The 21,657-nt window shown below is 39.7% G+C and overlaps 1 protein-coding gene across 2 annotated transcripts in view; it reads left to right on the top strand.

Moving 5' to 3' along the window:
- The window catches only part of adgra3 (adhesion G protein-coupled receptor A3), a 158,343-nt gene extending 137,826 nt beyond the window's left edge, over positions 1-20,517 (top strand). For both annotated transcript variants that reach the window (XM_048544047.2, XM_048544038.2), the window contains exons 17-20: positions 3,280-3,403; positions 9,837-9,982; positions 15,865-15,960; positions 18,875-20,517. In XM_048544047.2, the coding sequence (XP_048400004.1) occupies positions 3,280-3,403; positions 9,837-9,982; positions 15,865-15,960; positions 18,875-20,135 (1,627 nt within the window). In that variant the 3' untranslated portion in view covers positions 20,136-20,517. The remainder of the gene's footprint in view (positions 1-3,279; positions 3,404-9,836; positions 9,983-15,864; positions 15,961-18,874) is intronic.
- Positions 20,518-21,657: the final 1,140 nt, after the last annotated feature.

Raw genomic sequence — 21,657 nt, 5'->3', positions numbered from 1 at the left:
CTCTCTGTCTTCTGTTCTGAATCCACGCAGCCAAGTCACCATTGGATCCCATGCATCTTGATCTTTCTGATGAGCCTATCATGAGGGACCTTGTTAAAACCCTTATTAAAATTCAGTTAGACCCATTGCTGTCCCCTCATGGATCACATTTGATACCTCCTCGAAAAATTCAGTCAAGTTAGTAAGACATACCCTGGCCTGCACAAAGCCTTGCTGACTGTCCCTAATTAGGCTATGCTTTTTAAACCTATCCCTAAGAATTCTCTCCAATAGCTTCCTAACCATTGATGTGAGACTCACTGGTCTATAGTTTCCTAGATTGTTCCTATTTCCCATCTTGAACAGAAGAACAACATTAGCTAGTTGCCAGTCCCCCGGGACCTCTCCAGTGGCTAATGAGGATACAGAGATCTAGGTCAAGACCCCAGCAATCTCCTCTCCTCTCTTGCCTCTCTCAGTAACCTGGGGTAGATACCGTTGGGCTCTGGGTCCTACCCACTTCAGTGTTCTTCAAAAGACCCAAAACCATTTCTTTCTTGATCTCAAAATGCACTAGCTTATTAGCATGTTCCACACAAATCCCACTATCCTCCGTATCCTTCTCCTAGGTGATACTGATGCAAAGTACTCATTTAGGATCTCACCCACATTCTGGCCCTCTAAGCAGAAATTCCCTTCTTTATCCTTGCGTTGCCCTATCTTCTCTCTAGTTATTCCTCTTGTTTTGAATGCATGTATAGAATGCCTTTGGATTCTCTTTAACGCTAGTTGCCAAGGTCATTTCATGATCTTTTCATGCTCTCCTTAATTCCCTGCTTGTTATCGCTCCTGTCTTTATATTCCTCACTGATCTTGTCTGATTTTAGCGTCTGAGACCTTACATATCCTTCTTTCTTCCTTTTGACTAAATTCACAACCTCCCTTGTTATCCAAGAGTCCCTTACCTTGCCATCCTTGTCCTTTCTCCTTACTGGAACATGCTGATCCTGAACCGTCATCAACAGGTTTTTAAACAATTCCCACATGTCAAATGTGAACTTGCCTTATAACAGGTCCTCCCAATTAGCACTCCTTAGCTCCTACTTAATACTAATGTGATTTGCCCTCCCCTTTGGAATCATCAAATCCCTATAATGTGGAAGCAGGCCATTCAGCCCATTGAGTCCACACTGATCCTCCAAAGAGCATCCCATACGGACCCACCCTACTACCCTATCCCTACAACACTGCATTTCCCATGGCTGGTCCACCCAGCCTACACGTCGCTCGACACTATGGGCAATTTAGCATGGCCAATCCGCTTAACTTGCACATCATTGGGGTGTGGGAGGAAACTGGAGCACCTGGAAGAAACCCACACAGACGTGTAGAATGTGCAAACTCCACTCACCCGCAGGTGGAATTGAACCCAGGTCCTTGGCACTGTGTGGCAGCAGTGCCAACGACTGAGCCACCATGCCACCCCTTGTGACTTGGGCTTCACAAGACCCTAATGTTTTAAGTATTTGTGTCAGTGCCCCCTACATACAGTTCATGGAGATGCAGACAATGCTGCTTGGCCTGCGGTGTTTATCCAGCTCCACACTTTGTTATCTCATGAGAAGCCATCTGAGCTGTTTAGCCCATTCCACCATTCTGCTGGAATACTGTTGATCTGCATCTCAACTTCGACTCTCTCTATCTATTCTATAACATTTAATACTCCTGAAGTAACATTAACATGAAGAATCAACAATGAAAATCATCTTATGGAGTTATTACCTCAACTAGAACTTACAGTCTGTCCGTGTAGAGTCAGAATGTATTGTAGAGAAAGTGGAAATAAAGTGTATAAAACTTCACCAGATAGTTTTGGATTTGGATGAAAGCTAACATGGAATTTTATCATTCTCAGATAAATTTTAATGCTTATAATTTGCATTTAAAGTTAAACGTTTCATTTCTTACTATTAGAAGATAAACTGGTTCATTATTTTCCAAACAGTCCTTTCCTGCGTGCAGTGAATTAAAAACATCCTTATGATGTATTATCTCTCAATGTACTTTTGAGCTTGCAGACGTCCTTTGGGAGCAAGCTGCAAGAACCAGAAACTTAAGAATAAAACGTTGTGTGCAAAACAGAATACAATTCAGGGGCAAGAACAAATCAGATCCAGGTTTTTCTGTCTAATTAATGTAGTTAATTGTTATGGATGGTTAGAATTTGTGGCATGGTTGAACTCCACTGTCACACAGGCAAGCTGTGGGGTCCAGAATGATCACACGAGCCTCGAAACCAAGTAAAATTACTTGTTTGTCATTTACCCATTTGTCTTTTCATATAATCTAAAGGTAGACATGTAATGTTGTAGTGATCATTTGTAATTAGGACTTGAATCTTGCCCAAGTTACCATCGAATGACTAACAATTCTTAAAGCAACAGTAACCAAGGAATGAAATCTGGGCAGAATTTTATACTCCTATGTAGATGAACTTGCTTGAGAGAGGCCTGTAAAATGCCACGGGTACCTCACTGGCACATACCCACATGTCCTTTCCACAGCTGCATATTATATACAGGTGGCAGAGGTGTCTTGAGTGCTGTGCAAACCCATACACCACTTGAAGCAGCTAAGTAAAGGCCACTTCCCACTTCTGTCACTATTTTACAGGCAGTGCATTGAGGTTGGTAACTGGTCAGAAACTCAGTAGGTGACACAGTTCAGATGAGAAAGTGAAGAATTGAGGAAAGCTTACTTTGCAAACCCTTACTTCAATCAGAGACACTCCGCCAACCCGTTTTTTAAAAAAAAGCACCAGACATGCCAGCATTTGTACAGTATATCCTAGCCAACAATTTCTTCCTCACCATAGCTTGGCATGATTGATATTAAATTTCCATGGGTCCATGGAATTCAGCCAGAACAAGGATTCACTCGTTTCCGCTTTGCCGTCAGAACTCTGATTACAGTAAAATGTATAATTGTGTTGCCCTTTAATTAATAAGCCAGTCTTTTTTTTCGTTACTAATTATCCGGCATAAATACAATCTTAACCCCTAGAGCAGTAAAAATATGCTTGCTCTTTAGACTAATTGCAGATTTAACGGAATAGGAATCTAACTTGTGGCATTGAACAAAATGACTGTTCCTTGCCACACTGGAACTTTGAAGCCAACCACAGTTCTACTGAGTTGACTGAAGTGGAATAAGAAAGGGAAAAGGAAATCTTGAAAAGTTATTTAACATTGATTTGTGATCATTTGGTAACAGCCCTTTTGATTTATTTTGTTTTGGCAGTGCAATTCGGATCAGCCGAAAGAGCTGGCACATGTTGATTAATTTCTGCTTTCACGTTTTCCTGACATGTGCAGTGTTTGTAGGTGGTATCAATCAGACTAGGAATATTAACGTTTGTCAAGCGGTAAGCAATTTATTTCATCCCTTCAAATGCTTTACATTGTGAATGTTAACAGCAGAGAAACAGACAACAAGCAATTGGGACTTCAATCATGCCCTAGTTATCATTGAATGACTAACAATTCTCAACAGAGCAATAACCAGGGAATGAAATCTGGCCAGAATTTTATGCTTCCATGTAGATGGACTTTCTGAGGACTCTTTGAAAATGTACTTGTACGTTCACTTTTTATTTACAATAACTGACCCTATATTAAGACAGTGTGGAATAATGGAATCGCATCACCAAAGACATTCCATTGCTCATAACTCTTTTCCACTGACTAGTGCTTTTTAAAATGAGGACATTTCAAATAGAATATTTTTCTAGACTGCCATTCCTAAATTCGGTCAGGTGCGTGTGCGCTTGTGTTTGTGGGTATAGTTGATAAAATGAAGCTGTTTCAGGAAAAAAAAAGTGTTCCCCTTATAGCATTGTGATAAAATGTTTCCAATGCTAAAACAAATTTTCCTCATTGCTTCTAAGAAAGTGTTCCACTTTTGTAAGTTTATGCTGTGGACTTTCACTCTTTGTCACAGTTCTTGCAAGGTATTTTGTAGATGACGTTCGTTTTGCTTGTCTATATAGGGTCTTTTAAGTTCATTAGCTGCTGTTTTAGTGTGTTGGTGGGTCTGTGGGCTACCCTGATGCCAAGAGGTCGGAGTAGTCTGGCAGTCATTTCGGAAATGTCTTTGATCTACAAAATACCTTGCAAGAACTGTGACAAACACTACATTAGACAAACAGGCAGAAAGCTCGCCACCAGGATACATGAACAGCAACTAGCCACAAAACGACATGACCCACTATCACTCGTATCCTTACGTACAGATGAGGAAGGACACTACTTTGATTGGGACAACACATTCACCCTAGGACAAGCCAAACAGAGACACGCACGAGAATTCCTAGAAGCATGGCATTCCAACTGGAACTCCATCAATAAACACATTGGCTCCAAATCAATCTACCATCCTCTTGGGGAAAAAAGAACAGGAAATGACATCACCAGCCCAAGGAAACCTAAACAGATAAATAGAAAGCGGGACATAACACCAGCGCTTCGTCGGAGGCTCACTGATGATGTTACCTAGAATGGTGACGAAACATCTGAAAACTAACCTTCCAGCTCAGCAAACAAACTCATATCCAGAACCTCAACCTGAGCTACAAATCTTCTCAAAACTCATTATCCATTGATGGTTTGAAACTTAGTGAACAGTGTTATTTCCCAATTGTTTTGTCAAGTTGATACTCTGGAGTGTTTGAACATGGTTTAGCTTCCTTGATTTTGAGCTAGCTAGTTTGATACCGTTTGAGCTGCTCCTCTCATATTTACATTTCACTTTGCAAGTCTAACGTAAAGATGCTTATCAATTTTATTTAATTTCTAACTATTTTGAGAAAGGAGTTTTCTTTAACTGTCTCCCATTATGCTCCTATAGCATTTATTGGAATCAAATTAATCACCTGTTGTGCCTTACAATTGGTGGGCCTGCAGATACAATACAACCAGATTTCCTCGGTCACCAAAGTTGACAGTTAACCTTGAAGTTCTCACCAAACCCAGAGTGGAGGAACAGGAGAACTCCCAAAGCAAGACATAGATGAAGTTGTCTTCCATACACTCTAAAACAGTTCTATATATTAAAAAAAACCTGGAATAAATTATGTGTTTTGATCATTAGTAATGCAGAATGCTACTTATAATCAACTTGTGATTTCAATTATAAAGTGAGTTGAATTGAACATGCCTTGAGATTCAACTCAACTTATTCATTAAATTGTCTTAAAACTTTTGACTGTTCAACTGTCTTTGAAGAAATGTGTGCTGCCACTATAGAAATATGGTGTTCACAACTTCCCGTGTGACCACTTATCCGACTATTATCCATGATCAGAAAGCTTTAGTCAGGGAAGATTGTAGAAAGGAAACCCAAACTTGCTTCATCCTTTTGTTTCCTCTTCCTTTCATTTGATGCGGCTTGATTCTTTCTTTATTTTATCACATTGATTTGGACAAGTTGAATGATGGGGAAAACAAATGACAGATGCAGTATAACATGACTACCTATGCTGTTTTCCACTTTGGTAAGACAGATGAAACAACAGACTATAACTTTATGTTGAAAGTTTGTAAAATGTTTTTGTAGAAAGGGTTCTGCGTGTCCTTAGACAGTAATCACTAAAAACATATAGGTGCAGCTATTAGGGAGACAAATGTTATGTTGGCCTTCACTGCGGGGAGCTTAAGTATAGGAGTAAGACCACGAGATATAGGAGCAGAATTAGGCCATTTGGTTCATTGAGTCTGCTGTGCCATTCAAACGTTTCTCAACCCCATTGTCATGCCCTCTGCTTAATCGTTGATCCCCTTACAAATCAAGAATCTCTGTCTCTACCTTAAATACACTTGATGACTTGGCCTCCACAGCCCTCTGAGACAATATGTTACACAGATTCATCACCCTCTATCTGAAGAAATTCCTCCTTATCTCAGTTCTAAAGGTCATTCCTTCACTTTGAGTGTGTGACTCCAGATCCTAGTTTCTCCAACTCGTAGAAACAACTTTTCCACATCCACTCTATCCAGGCATTTCAATATTCTGTAAGTTTCAAGAAGAGCTCAATCATCCTTCTAAACTACATAGAGTACAGAACCAGAGTCCTCAACGACTCCTCAAATAAAAAGCCATTCATCCTGGGATCATTCTTAGAAAGCTCATCAGGATCACCTCCAACACTAGCACATTCTTCCTTTGATATGGGGCCAAAACTGCTCTCAATATTCCAAATGCCATCTGACCAGAGCTTGCAGAGCTTGATACAGCCTCAGAAATACATCTCCGCTTTTGTATTCCAGCCCTCTTGATGTGAATGCAAGCATGATATTGGTCTTTCTATCTGCCAACTAACCCTGAATGTTAACCTTAAGAGAATCCTGAACTAGCACCCCCAAATCCCCTTTGTGCTTCAGACTTCTGAATCCTTTCCTCATTTAGAAAATAGTGTATGCCTCTATTCCTATCAAAGTGCACAATTTCATACTTTCCCATTAGGTATTCCATCTGCCACTTCTTTGCCCACTGTCCTGGCTTGTCCAATTCCTTCTGCAGCCTCAACACTACCTGCCCCCTTCCTCTATTTTTGTCATCTGAAAACTTAGTAATAGTGCCCTAAGTTCCTTCATCCAGATGGTTAATGTATAATATGGATGTTTGCAGTCCCAATGTACACACACCTCTGTGGAACTCCACTAGTCACCAATGACCATCCTGAAAAGGACACCTTTGTCGTTCCTGTCTGTCTTCTGCCAGTCCGCCAATCCTCTCTCCTGCATTCTATGTCGCCCCTAACACCATGAGCTGTTACCTTATTTAGCAGCCTCCTGTGTGGCATCTTGCCAAAGGCCTTCTGGAAATCCAAATAGATGGTGTCTGCTGGCTCTCTTTTGTCTAACTTGCTCGTCATTATATCAAGAAAGGCAATGTCATAAATTATTGTAACCAATCATTCACAAAAATTTGATAGGATAACAGCCTTGCAATAACACATATGATGAAGCCTTGTGATGATAAATCGCAAACAATATCAAGCAGTTTATCAACAGTATCAATCCTGAATAAAGTTTAATATTTGTTACTTATATGAATTTTAGTGCAATATATTTTTGTCTGATAAATCGTATGCTTTGGTAGACTAGTTTAATTCATTTTAAATAATTTACCTAGTGGGATTTTTAGAATACTGAATTGCACACAGGTGAAGCAAATGATTTTCCCACTGGGATTTCAGTAAAGAATAATTTAGCACAATAAATGTATACACTATGCAATGTGATACACAATATGTTTGAGTGTCTTTAGTATATTAGTTAATGGTAGGGTGAGGAATGAGTGGTAATACCAGTGTGCTAGCTAGGGACAGACTTTGTCAGTTATCGTGGTTTAAAACATTGCCTTAACTGTATCCCAAAAAACAAATGGGTATGCGCGAAAATGTTCTTGTGCATTGATATCTGAATGTTGATTCAATCTTGCTGCTAAATTGTGCTACTTGAGATGTAGTAATTGTTGATTAACATATCAATACAGTTATGCAAATGATAGAAATACATAATCTCATTTTGAGACTAAAATTGGCCATTTATCTACATGTCATATTTTCATTTAAGTATCCCTTCTTGTCTGGTCTCCTACTTGACCATAAAATTTATATTGCAAATTATTCTCATCAGCTGTTCGTAGAAGCATTCAGTACAGAAGAGGCCCTTTTGCCCATCGACTCTGCACCGTCATAAATATGCTACTATCTATGCTTGTCCCACTTTGCTGATCTAAGCTCATAGCCTTGAATGTTAGAACGTTTCAAGTGCTCATCCAAGTACACTTTAAGTATTGAGAGGTTTCCCACCTCAACTAGTCTCCTGGCTAGTGCATTCCAGACGCACATCATCCTCTGGGTGAAAAAAAACTTCTTCAAATCTCTTCAACTCCCTGCCTTTCACTTTGAAAAAATGTCCCTTGTTATTTAGACTAAGGGGAATAGCTGTTTTCTATTCAATCTGTCCATGCCCCTCATAATCTTACATACCTATATCAGGTTACCCCTCAGCCTTCTTTGCCCCAAAAGTTGTGGAAGCAAGGTCATTGGGGTCATTTAAGAGACTGCTGGACATGTATATGGTCACAGAAATTTGAGGGTGCATACATGAGGATCAATGGTCGGCACAACATTGTGGGCTGAAGGGCCTGTTCTGTGCTGTACTGTTCTATGTTCTATGTTCTAAGAAAACCATCCACACTTATCCAGATGAAAACTGAAAGAACTGCAGATGCTGTAAATCAGAAACGAAAACAGAAATTGCTGGAAAAACTCAGCAGGTCTGACAGCATCTCTGGAGAGAAGGCAGAGTTAATACTTCGGGTGGAGTGATGCTTCCTCAGAACCCGAAACATTAACTCCGATTTCTCTCCAGACATGCTGCTAGACCTGCTTGGCCTTTCCAGCTTTTGTTTCCAAGCTAATCCAGCCTCTCTTCATAACTGAAATGCATCATCCCAGGCAACATCCTGGTGAATCTTCTCTGCATCTCCTCCAGTGCAAACACTTCTTGTAATGTGGTGACCAGAACTGCATACAGTACTACAACTGCGGCCTAACCAAAATTCTGTGCAGCTCCAACATTACCTTTTTTTAATAATCTGTGCTGCGACTGATGATGGCAAGTGTTCTGAATGCCTTCTCAACAACCCTATTCATCTGCCCTGACACCTGCAGGGATCTATGAACACGTACCCCAAAATCCCCATGTTCCTTTGAGCTTCTTACTGGCTTGTCATGTACTGAGTACTCTCTTGGCTTGTACCTTCCTCACATTTATCAGGGTTAAATTACATCTGCCCATCTGACCAATTCTGTAACCTAGCACCTTCCTTCTCACTGTCAACCCACCCACCCCATTTTTGTGTCATCTACCAACTAATGTGTCTCTTTCACATTCTCATCTACATCGTTTCTGAATATCAAAAACAATCAGCGACCCAGCACTGATGCCTGTGATATGCCACAGTGCACTAGGCTCCGTTCACACAGCCTTCTACTAGTACTCCTCTGTCTCCTGTCACTAAGCCAATTTGGATTCAACTTGCCAAGTTACCCTGGATCTTATGAACTTGTCCCTTCACCAGTTTCACATGTGGGACCTTGCTGAAATCCATGCATTATTTCAATATTTGGGGCGGCACGGTGGGTCAGCGGTTAGCACTGTTGCCTCACAGCACCAGGGACTTGGGTTCAATTTCACCCTTGGGTGGCCATCTGTGTGGTGTTTGCACATTCTCCCCGTGTCTGTGTGGGTTTCCTCCGGGTGCTCTGGTTTTCTCCCACAGTCCAAAGATGTGCAGGCTAGGTGGATTGGCTATGCTAAATTGCCCATAGTGTTCAGGGGTGTGTAGATGTGGTGGGTTATAGGGGAATTGGGTCTGGTTATTTAATTATCAGCGTACTCATCATGTCACAGTTGTAAGACAAGGAGCCTGGTGTAGCAACAATCGATTGAAAGTGATTGAAGAGTGAAGGGGGACTAGAAAAGGCACGGGGAGAAACAGTCAATGCCAAGGTTGCATTTTGTGAATAGAACAGTCATAATTTCATTGAGAGGTTCTTGTGATGTTTAGGTGGAATGTAGGAATAGGATTATGCAAAAATAACTTAAGCAGATGTATTCGTGGTAAACAGTTTCATTGGGTTATAGAGGAAAACATACTAAATACATATTGTAAAGCAACAGTAAAGCACAAATACATCATCATTGCATGGTTTTCCACAGTATAATGACAGATTGCCAGATTCTATATTTTGTAATTCCTCACCTATTGATCCTTTAAAATTGTAGGTTGGAATAATTCTACACTATTCTACCCTGGCCACTATCCTGTGGGTTGGTGTCACAGCACGAAATATTTTCAAACAGTTAACAAGGAAATCGAAGAGATGTCAGGACCCTGAAGAACCTCCGCCTCCACCTCGGCCAATGCTCAGGTGAGAAAATTCATAAATATTTCACAAACTTTATACGATTCATTTCAGTATTCTGTTCTTGATCAGACAGAAGTTAAAGCTGGTTTCTCCCTCCCCCCATGAGTTGTTTTTTCTTTTGATGCTGCTTTCATGGATGGAAGATGTATGAACTTTCTACTTTGTTAATTTTAGACAGAATGGTTTTATTGGACTTTATCTTATGATCGTGTTTTGGTTATCATAAGTAATGCTGTTTGCAAGGAGACAATGAGGGCTGCAGATGCCCACCACCAAAAAGATATTTCCTTCCCCACCCCGACACTTTTCGCAGGGGCCATTCATTCTGCGATTCCCTTGTCAACTTGACTGCACCAATTTCTCCACCACACCTGGTACCTTGCGTTGCAACTGTAAGAGGTGCAACACGTGCCCCTACACCTCCCCTCTCATCTCTGTCCAAGGCCTTAAACAATCCTTCCAGATCTGGCATCACTTCATCCAAGCTTATCTATTGTATCATTTGCTGCTGATGTGTATCCTCTGTCAGAGAGACAAAACGCACACTCGGGGTCCAGTTTGCGAAGTATCTGCGCTCCGCATGCGCCATCCAACCCGACCTTCTGATTGGCATCCATTTTAATTCCCTCTCCCACTCCTCTGGCAACCTGTCCATCCTTGGCTTCCACCACTGTCAGAGTTAGGCCAAACGTAAACTGGAGGAACAATACCTGGTATTTCACCTTGGAAGTTTACAGCCCCAGGGCTTCAATATTCAGCTTCAAAATCCCTCCACCCCCAGCCTTTTCCATGTCCAGCCCTCCTCACCTCCCTGATCTGACCTAACCTGTCCATCTTCCCACTGACCAATCATAAGTAACCTCTTACCTGCATCCACTTATCACCATCCTACCTAACCTACCCTTCCCATCCCCACCCCTCCGCCACTCTGTTTACTTCTGAACTCTCCTCCCCCTACCCAGTCCTGATGAAGTGTTTCAGCCGGAAACGTTGATTTTCCTGATTCTTGGATGCTATCTGACCTGCTGTGCTTTTCCAGCTTCACATCTATTGACTCTGTTTGCAAGGAGAATCATTAAGATGAGGCATGCCTGCATATGCCCTTGTATAGATTCGTTCTTGATCTTGGATCACCAGAAAAAGCACTCGGAAAGATTTGTTAGAAAATATTGAATTCCATCCAGAAAGATTTAAAAACGTATTAGAGTATAGTAAAATTTATAAAGGAAGTAAATCATTAAAATGCATTTGTACCTATGGCCAATGACAGTTTGAAAAACAGGTGAAAAGGAGAAAATTGACAAAGCTGTCAAGGCTGCAAGAAATCAAGGGAATTTTTTTTAATCTGCAGTTGTGCATTCTTTTATGCCTGGATCTACTGAGAAATCCACAAACTTTGAATTGTTATGCAGCTGGTGTACAGGGTCCATTTAATAACTAGGAGTTTGCTCATCGAATGAGAAAATGTTGCTTTTTAAATCAAGATATCATGGGACAGGCCTATTTCTATTTTAGACATTGATTAGTAACTAATGTTTGTAGTTATATTTCTTTTCCAGCCTTAACAATGTGATCCCAGGAGTTCTGCATGATTTTGTAATCAATTCTGAACAGAACTTTTAAATTTATTTTATATTGATCTTTTGAGTATTTTCAATTTAAATAAACTGAAATCTGCAGACTATTAGCATTAAGTACAAGTCTCTGCTACAAACAACTTCCAAAGCTATCACTTTTTCATCATTTCTATCCCAAAATGTACAGTTAAAAGTTATTAAATACACAGAATTGTGTGGCGTGCTAAAGTGAACTTTGATGCATAAACAGCTTCTCTAACTGACCCTGTAGAGAACTCATGTTCTTACTCGCTGGTTTTCACACAATACTTGTGACCTACTTGGATGTGTTACGAATTTATTGAATTCAGAAATATCATTCTTTCGAGACAGCCCACCTGAGACAATATAACATATGGCTTAGAAGGGATGGATGCTGGGAAGTTGTTTCCGTTAGGCGGGGAGACTGGGACCCATGGGCACAGCCTTAAAATTAGAGGGGGTAAATTTAAAATGGAAATGAGACGACATTTCTTCAGCCAGAGAGTGGTGGGCTTATGGAATTCATTGCCACGGAGTTCAAGGGAGGCTGGGACGTTAGGTGCCTTCAAGGCAGAGATCGACAAATTCTTGATCTCTCAAGGAATCAAGAGCTGTGGGGAGAGTGCAGGGAAGTGGAGTTGAAATGCCCATCAGCCATGATTTAAATGGCAGAGTGGACTTCATGGGCCAAATGGCCTTACTTCTATGTCTTATGGACCACTTGGAGACTGTATAAACATGGAAATTAAAATTCAAAGCTACTTTTGTTTTTTATTTGATATAATTTATTATCGTCACATGTACCTAGTTACAGTGAAAAGTTTTGTTTTAAGATGCTAATTGCAAGTTTTTGGTGCTATATTGCAGAACATGTCCATTTTTTTGTTCTAGGCATTCTACAATCCAACCATACTGTCCTGTATTTAAAAGGTTTTGAAAATACAAATTTAAATGACAAAACCTGCAAGTGACCACTCAACAAATTGTCTGAGATAGCCAATTTGAAGTTCTCCAGCTTTGTTGGCATGGCGTTGTTGATTTGCCATCCTCTCGAAACTACGTGCTGCACCAGAATGGCTGAAGTTTCTTAGTGTTATGTTAACGAGATCTAGCTCTCAATGTTTCTGGTCCCATGCTGTCATCAAATGTAACAGAAGACTCTGTCTGACTAGAAGCTTGGGAGACATCAAACATCATTTCTTTATAACTTGTCCTGTCCTCAATTTGATCCTAAAGAGATCTCAGATATTTCTCCTAATAAAGGAAGTACTATATTACAAAATTCTGTTAAAGTATGGGCAATATCTGGGAAGATTACATGTCATTTTATTTTTAGTAAAATACTATTCGCAAGATAGATAAACCCAGCTCTGAGGAAGAGTCACTTGATCCAAAATGTTAACACCGATTTCTCTCCACAGATGTTGCAAGACCTGCTGAGCTTTTCCAGCAGTTACCGTTTTCAAATACAGCATCCTCAGTCCTTTTGGTTTTTAGATAAACCCAGTATTGGGTGAAACGTAAAAGTTGGGATCAGCAATAGGTCATTTGGCGGTTCAATCCTGTTCTGCTTTTCAGTATGATTATGGCTGATCTTCTATCTCAGTAATGTATTCCCACTTGGCCCATTCTTGATGCCTTTAAAATCCAACAATTTATCTATCTCTTTGTCTTCCTTGAATATTTCTGACGGCCTCCACAGTAGTTTCTGGTAGAGAATTCCATAGGTTCACTACATTTTTAAGTGAAGAAATTTTTCTCCATCTCAGTCATAGAATCATAGGAACCCCATAGGAATCATAGAATCCCTACAGTGTGGAAACAGGCCATTCATCCCAACAAGTCCACACCACCACTCTGAAGAGTGTCCTACCCTGATTCGTTCCCTTACCCCTGCATTTTCCCCGTTTCTGACCCACCTAACCTGGGCATCCCTGGACACTATGTAGTGTGGCCAGTCCACCTACCCCACACATCTTTGGGCTGTGGGTGGAAACTCACGCAGACACGGGGAGAATGTGCAAACAATATTCTGCCCTGTTTCCTAAGACTGTGACCCCTGGTTCTACCTTCTCCACCCAGAGAAATCGTCTTTCCTATATCTAGTCTGTCCAACCTGTTATTATTTTAGACATTTCAATCGCTCCCCTCTTTCTTCTAAAACCTAATGACCACAGGCCCAGTTAAACTAAACTGTCCTTTATAGGAGTGGGTTTTAAATCACACAATAAATCTAAAAATACACTTCGCATACTTGAAATGTTTGGCAGGTTCATCAGCATCTGAGAAAGATAATGAAGATAAATAACATTAAATTTGAATTTTTTTTCAAATCTTATAAATATTGGAGATCTCAAGTAATTTATTTTTCTAAATATTTTATATATGCAGACAATAAGTGAACTGGTTACAGAATAATGTAAACAAGCATGTAATTACTAATTATTTCCTAACCTATTCATTTAAAAATTAGAATAATATGCACTTTTACCAGAGACACAAACTTAGGATCATTATTAAAATAGATATTAATAATGCAGTAAGGAATTCAGAAAAATCTTTCTTTTAAACCCAGAGAACAGATAGAATGTGGAACATACTGTCACAAAGAAACAGTTCAGATGAATAACATTGAATTTTACACAGAGAGTGGTGGGTGTGTGGAATGTGCTGCCGGCAGTGGTAGTGGAGTCAGATATTTTAGAGACTTTTAAGTGACTCTTGGATAGGCACATGGAAGGTAGTAAAATGTAGGGTATGCAGGGTAATTTGATCTTAGGAGGAGAATAAGTCGCCACAACATTGTGGGTCGAAGGGCCTTTGCTGTGCGGTACTGTTCTATGTTCTATGTATATAAGTGGAAGCTGGATAACCATGCAGGGGGAGAAAAAGTCATGGGAGTTTATAATAGCATTAAATAGAATGGGTGGGAAAGGGCTTATCTGGACAATAATTCCCATCATGGACCTATTGAGACAAATGTCTTACTGTTGTGTTGTATGTTATGTGTACATTAATGAGTCTGAAAATATTGTAATTTCCCTTTCTAATGTGCACTGAGCTGTTGTGAAGCAACCTGCTACTTAGATATTGAACTATGTGTTAGAGTTGATGGGCACCAGCTTTATCTTAAATGTTCCCTTTGATTTCTATTTGATGTGCACAACAACTTGATGAACAGTGCACAGCGCCTCGGCGTGTGGCCACACATTCATTTTCATTGCCCTTTCACGGGAAGAATGTATCACTGGCAAGGCCAGCAATTATTACCAATCCCTAAATGCCATAGAACTGAATGGCTTGATAGGCTATTTCTGAGGTCAGTTAAGAATCAATCACACTGTTGTGGTTCTGCAGTCATATGTAAGCCAGATAAAGTAAAGTTGGCAGATTTCTTTCTATAAATAGCATGAGAGACTACTATCAGATAAAATAATTGAATTAATATTCCATCAGCCACCATAATGGGATTTGAACCCAAATCCCCAGACTGTTGGCCTGGTTGCTAGTCCAGTGACATTACTACCATATGCGTGGTAATGGGAACTGCAGATGCTGGAGAATCCAAGATAATAAAATGTGAGGCTGGATGAACACAACAGGCCCAGCAGCATCTCAGGAGCACTGACTGATGAAGGGTCTAGGCCTGAAACGTCAGCTTTTGTGCTCCTGAGATGCTGCTGGGCCTGCTGTGTTCATCCAGCCTCACATTTTACTACCATATGCCATCACTTTCCTTGGTTTTACTCATGGTGAAAGGAGTGTTATTTGTGTGTGACCTGATTGTTGGCACATTCCTGATTGCCACAATGGTCACATATCTTTATAGCTTAATAAGTACAGTGATTTCCACTGATTTCTTAAGTTTTGGATATTAGGGAATTTCATAATCTGTCAAACAGCAATTGAAGTGTTACTGTTATACAGCAATATTTTGTTGTGTATAGCTAAAATAAAGTAGTAATCCATACTACTTTTACTACAGCTGTTTCTGTAGCTTTGATTGTGTTGGAATCCCCAACCAACATATATATTCCACCAGCATTTATATGGTTAGTGCTAGCTAAACCAGACATAATCTGCTGATATGCTAATGCCAGTAATGAAACACTATATTTTATAAATTAGAAAAATTCTAGGTATGGTTCTTAACATTCTCGATATCAAAGGATTTTCTATACTGTGCTGCTGTCTAGTTTAAAAATTAACATACCATGAGCATGTTTATATTTTGGAAACGAGATTGCAGTTGTTTAACACTTTTGCTCTTGATTGTGTCTTTTAAAGGTTCTATCTCATTGGTGGAGGAATTCCCATCATTGTATGTGGCATCACAGCAGCAGCCAATATTAAAAATTATGGAAGTAAAATGAATGCACCGTAGTAAGTACTGTGTTCATTTTTTAGATTGTACTGCGAAGGGGTAATAAGCAGTGTTCATGATAGAGTTGGGAAAAGGTGAAGAGAAATCCTGCAATGCTTTGATACGCAAATGCAGTGTCAAACAGAGCATACTTTACTAGGGTCAGTTAAGAGCATGGGGTAAGTTTAACATTTGCTGTTATTTTGTGAGCTGCTGTTTGTTTATGAAGTATTTAGTGTTAATAAACTTATTCGTGACTCTATATCACAAACTGAGGTCTTATTAAGTGCCAAAACTGGTTGAAATTAGATTTCAACGTACTTTAAAGACAAAGATGTATGGAAGGTAAGATAGATTAAATGGCTCAGAAATAAAATTGTGAAATGATAGCAGGAAGAGTGTGAATGATACAGTGTGAAACAGTACAAGCCACAGAGTTTTGGAAGAGCTTGAATTTCATGAATGATTGAGTTTAAGAAGCCAAAATAGAGCCCATTGCACTGAGGTTTCAAAAGCATGTATTAATTTTTTATAGTGGTATCAGCCTACTGAGTGTGTCGAAGTCGGCACTGAGTGATGTGGAAATGCGAAAATTGCTGTCAATGTGCTAACCAAGCTATAAAACATTCAAGTGTATTTTTGTACCGCTAGGTGTCTGAATATACTTTAGAATTTCTACAAGGAGACCGTACATCATCTAGCGGTGGTCAAAGTGTATTGCACTAATCTTGTTAACTTAATGAATGGGACATGAACACAGGGGTTTATTTTCAAATTGCTCTCTGTGACTAACGCAAGCATTATAAATTGACTACCTACTCCAGGCAGCATCCAATTTTGTTTCGCTATTTACTTAATCAGAAATGAAAAAATTGAGCCATTTCTCAAAAGACAGCAAATCCATAGCAGCATAATACTGTCGATGTTGTAAATGAGAAAAAAAAATTAGAGACCATTGTATTCAATTGTTTCAGTTATTTCAGTTACTCTGTCACATCTGTTTGACCTTCCACATTATCACTGACCTTCCCTGTTTTGGTCTTTCCACTTTCATTACTTTACTAGCACCAAATTTACATAAAACCTGTTACATATCTTAGCTTTTTCCAGTTCTGATGACAGATCGTGAATGAGAAATGTTAATTCTCCTTCTCCACAGTTGCAACCTGACTTAAGCATTTTTAGCATGTCCTCTTATCCTAATCAATCTGCAAAATCAGTTTTATACTCAGATTGCAAGTTTAAAGTCTGTTCTTAAAATCTAGTTTCAGTGTTAAGAGCTAACTTGTTGCCAAGGATTTAATGAAGCTTCTAATGAGCTTCTATGAATAATTTTAATATAACAGAAATTATAATGAACTATTTTATTACTTCACACTTAAAATAAAATGTATAACCATTTGCAATTTTTCTGTAAATTAACATTTTAGTTCTGGAAATTATATGTAGTACTTTTAAATAATACAAACAAAGACGATAGTAAAAGATAAAATGATGGAGAGCCGTGCACATAAGAGAGTCCTGAGTGGTAGCTCTCAAGACACCTAGAGCTGCTGGAACAATGAGAAGCTGGTTATTTGATTGTGTGATGCAGCAGTAGTCTACTTGTTCACACCCCTTACTTGAGAAAATAAGAATGTAATCAACATTTTGAATTATCTGGCAACATGTAATGCAACTTGCCTTTGTAGACTGGTAGAGCTATTCACCTGACTGGAATACAAGATAAATTATCTGTTTCCTCAGTATTGTGATATCTTTCCATCCTTCCTCCATGTAAGTGCACACACAAATGTAGGCACGCACACATGGTTAATGCCATGAAAATTGCAGGTGCATAACTGTGTGCCACTTTTGGATACATTTCACTCCAATAGTTGATGAACTGCTGAACAGATAGCAAGTATAGGTTACTGATTTGTTCACAGACAAAAGTTGCCTGGTATGGAGGGAAGGTCTTACGAGGAAAGGCTGAGGGACTTGAGGCTCTTTTCATTAGAGAGAAGAAGGTTGAGAGGTGACTTAATTGAGACATATAAGATAATCAGAGGGTTAGATAGGCTGGATAGGGAGAGCCTTTTTCCTAGGTTGGTGACGGCGAGCACGAGGGGGCATAGCTTTAAAATTGAGGGGTGAAAGATATAGGACAGATGTCAGAGGTAGTTTCTTTACTCAGAGTAGTAAGGGTATGGAACGCTTTGCCTGCAACGCTAGTAGATTCGCCAACTTTAAGTACATTTAAGTCGTCATTGGACAAGCATATGGATGTACATGGAATAGTGTAGGTTAGATGGGCTTCAGATTGGTACGGTAGGTTAGCACAACATCGAGGGCCGAAGGGCCTGTACTGTGCTGTCGTGTTCTATGTTCTTAAAATAACTCTAGCGCCAGGATTCCATTCTGATAAAGAATTAATGTCCCCACGATTTGCCTCTATTCTGAAGCACACAGATTGATCATATTTTGACATGCAACTTACTCTGCTATTATTTTGTTTGACAAGAGTAAGTCACATGAGGTACATTGTCAAGCCAAAACATTTTAGGGCCAGCGATGTTTTTTATATCTCTCAGTCCCATCTTCGTTCAAATTTCTCCCACCTCAACAGAATTTTTTATGTATAAAATTTGGATTTGTTAAGAGAGAGAAATAACTCTCAGGTGACCTTTTTGGTGAAAAAGGAGCATTTTTACTGAAACTCTTTTTCTAAAAAAAAATTGCAGAAAACAAACCACAGTCACGTTTCTCTGAATTCTTTTGTTTTAAAATTATGGATTTCTAAACTTTGAAAATCTTAGACCATGACTTTGGTCCTTTTTGGCAGTGCAAGTTAATCTAAATTGTTTTATTGGACTGGGATGCATAATATGTTTGAGTAGATCTACTCCAGACTGCTGTTCTGATGGAATAATTTATAATGTTTGTGTCTTTCAGCTGTTGGATGGCTTGGGAACCAAGTTTGGGGGCATTTTATGGACCCGTAGGCTTTATCATTTTCGTGAACTGCATTTATTTTTTAAGCATATTCGTGCAGCTTAAGCAGCATCCAGAACGGAGATATGAACTGAAGGAAGCAGCGGAAGAACACCAGCATTTGGCAGGCACGGATCATGGAGAGTCTCACGTTAATGATTCAACCTCAACATCACAGGCAAATTGTTCTGTTGTCTCATCATTGGCATTGGAGAATGAGCACACGTTCCAAGCTCAATTGCTTGGTGCAAGTTTGTCATTATTTATGTATATTGCCCTGTGGGTATCTGGTGCACTAGCAGTTTCCCAGTACTATCCTATGGACTTAATTTTTAGTTGTCTGTTTGGGGCTACAGCTTTGAGCCTAGCTGCATTTCTTATCCTCCATCATTGTATTGGCAGAGAAGATGTACGCCTATGTTGGACGACAACATGTTGTCCAGGGAGGAGTACTTATTCCATGCAAGTTAATGTTCAGCCTGTGGATTCAAGTCATGCCAGTAGAGAAACCCCAAAACTTACCAACAGTAGTGCGGAGTCCTCTTGCACAAATAAAACTGCTTCCAGTAATAACAAGCTATTCTCGGGATGTAAGCTGACTAATCTTCATGTTGCAGCAGTACAAAACCAAATTGTTCCTTTGGCAAGTAACATACCAACACAGCTTGACAACAGCCTCACTGAACATTCAATGGACAATGATCTGAAAATGCATGTGGCTCCTGTTGAAGTGCCGTACCGCTCAAATGGACAAGTAAACAGGCATCATAAAAACCGGACTAGGGCACATCAAGCACATCGACACAGCAGACTGACCGTGCTAAGAGAATATGCATACGATGTGCCGACAAGCGTAGAAGGAAGCGTGCACAATAACCAGCCAAGGAATAGGCACAGTAACCATGAGAGTCATCATGGGAGTAGAAAGTCTCGATCAGCCCTTAGAGAACGGCATCAAAGCCACAGCCAACCGGATAGTAGTGATGTCAGTTATACTCTGACTCAATGCAGTCAAAGTGTAGTAAATGATGGAGTATGTAGCAGTAAGGACAGTCTGCAACAGCCCATTGTGGTTGAACTCGAAAACCACAAATCTTATGGCCTTAATTTGGCAAGTCAAAATGGACTACTGAAAGGCAGTGGCCTAGATGTTCCTTTGCTAAATGCAGATAGCACAGGAAACATCCGAACTGGATTTTGGCGAAATGAAACTACTGTGTAGTTTGCAAAAAGAACATTTTTCCCTCAAAAGAACTGTGACATGCATTCCTTTTAAGCTAAATTTATTGTACAAAATGTTTACAAAATTGTTCTACATTGTGTAAAAAAAAAAGGTACAGTCTGCTATCTGGTATGTGAAGCTTTAATTTTCTTGTTTCTCATTTTATACATTTTTAAAGGACCCACAATTCCAAAACGTGTGAAAATACAAAGAGAGCAATTCCACTGTTTCTATTTTGGTAGCATTTAGACATGTTTTTTTCACACAGTACTGATGTTCTTAAACCTGTACGTAAAACTGCATGAAAAATGGAGATCCGTATTGGATCATACCTACATCTGGAATTGTAATTTTTTACATAATAAAAAGGTTTGCCTTGTGACAGGAGTAGAAGAGTTAAAGCATGTTTGAGAAATTCAAATAAATTCTGCATTTTTTTTTGTTGCTTTCCTCTCTTGAAAATATTACAGATGCATTTTGGTAAAGCTGTGCTTTGTTCTCTTTCATCTCTGTCTCTCAAATCATTTGGAAGCCTGTGCTTCTGCTTAAAGGACCTCATTATTGACAGTTGCCAAGATTTGGAATCTGAGTGAGGAGTTGAGAGTGACAACTTATATCTTTCCACTTGGGCCAAAGCTTCTTTATGTGTACTTAGTATATTAGTGCTGTTGGAATCACTGTCAGACTCCTTCCTGACACACGTTTAAACAAAGTTCAACTTTGTAACTGTTCCTGCCTCCACAGATGCTGCCAGACCTGCTGAGTTTCTCCAGCATTTTGCATTTGTTTGAGATTACCAGTCTCTACAGTATTTTATTTTTTGAAGTTTAATTAGCTATCAGCCTCCTTTGAATTTTAGAACTGAAACTTATGAAATGCAGCAAAGAATTTTGTGTTTCTTACTGTGTATTATTTCAGAAAACTTGAGCCACTAGGGGTGGCACAGTGATTAGCACTGCAGTCTTATAGTACCAGGGATCCGGCTTTGATTCCAGCCTGAGGCAACTGCCTGTCTGGAGTTTGTACATTCTCCTCCTGTCTGGATGGGTTTCCTCCCACGATCCAAAGATGTGCAGATTAGGTGGATTCTCCAAGCTTAATTGTTCATAGTGTCCATGAATGTATGGGCTAGATGGATTAGCTATGGGAAATGCAAGGTTACAAGGATAGAGTAGGGAGGTGGGTTGCTCTTCAGATGATTGGTGTAGACTTGATGGGCCAAATGGGCTTCTTTCACAATGTAGGAATTCATTGATTCTGTTGTTAAATATCCTTTCATCAGGACAGATCATTAATCTGTTTTTTTCCAATTTTAGTAATCAAACTGTCTGACGTACGTAAAAGTCATTGTCCCTCTCATGGCTGATAAAACAGTACTGTAATTGAAGTTCTTCAGAATTGAGGAGAAACACTCTACTGCTTAGAGTCATACTGTGCACAAAGGAAGATGGTTGAGGTTTAGTCATCCCAGTCCCAGGACATGACTGTCGGAATTCCTGTAGGGCCCAACCACTTTCAGGTG

Source organism: Stegostoma tigrinum, chromosome 1 (genome assembly GCF_030684315.1).
Source record: "Stegostoma tigrinum isolate sSteTig4 chromosome 1, sSteTig4.hap1, whole genome shotgun sequence".
Lineage (NCBI taxonomy): Eukaryota > Metazoa > Chordata > Chondrichthyes > Orectolobiformes > Stegostomatidae > Stegostoma > Stegostoma tigrinum.
The sequence above is the reverse complement of the archived record's forward strand: the minus strand, read 5'-3'. Positions and strand labels throughout refer to the sequence as shown.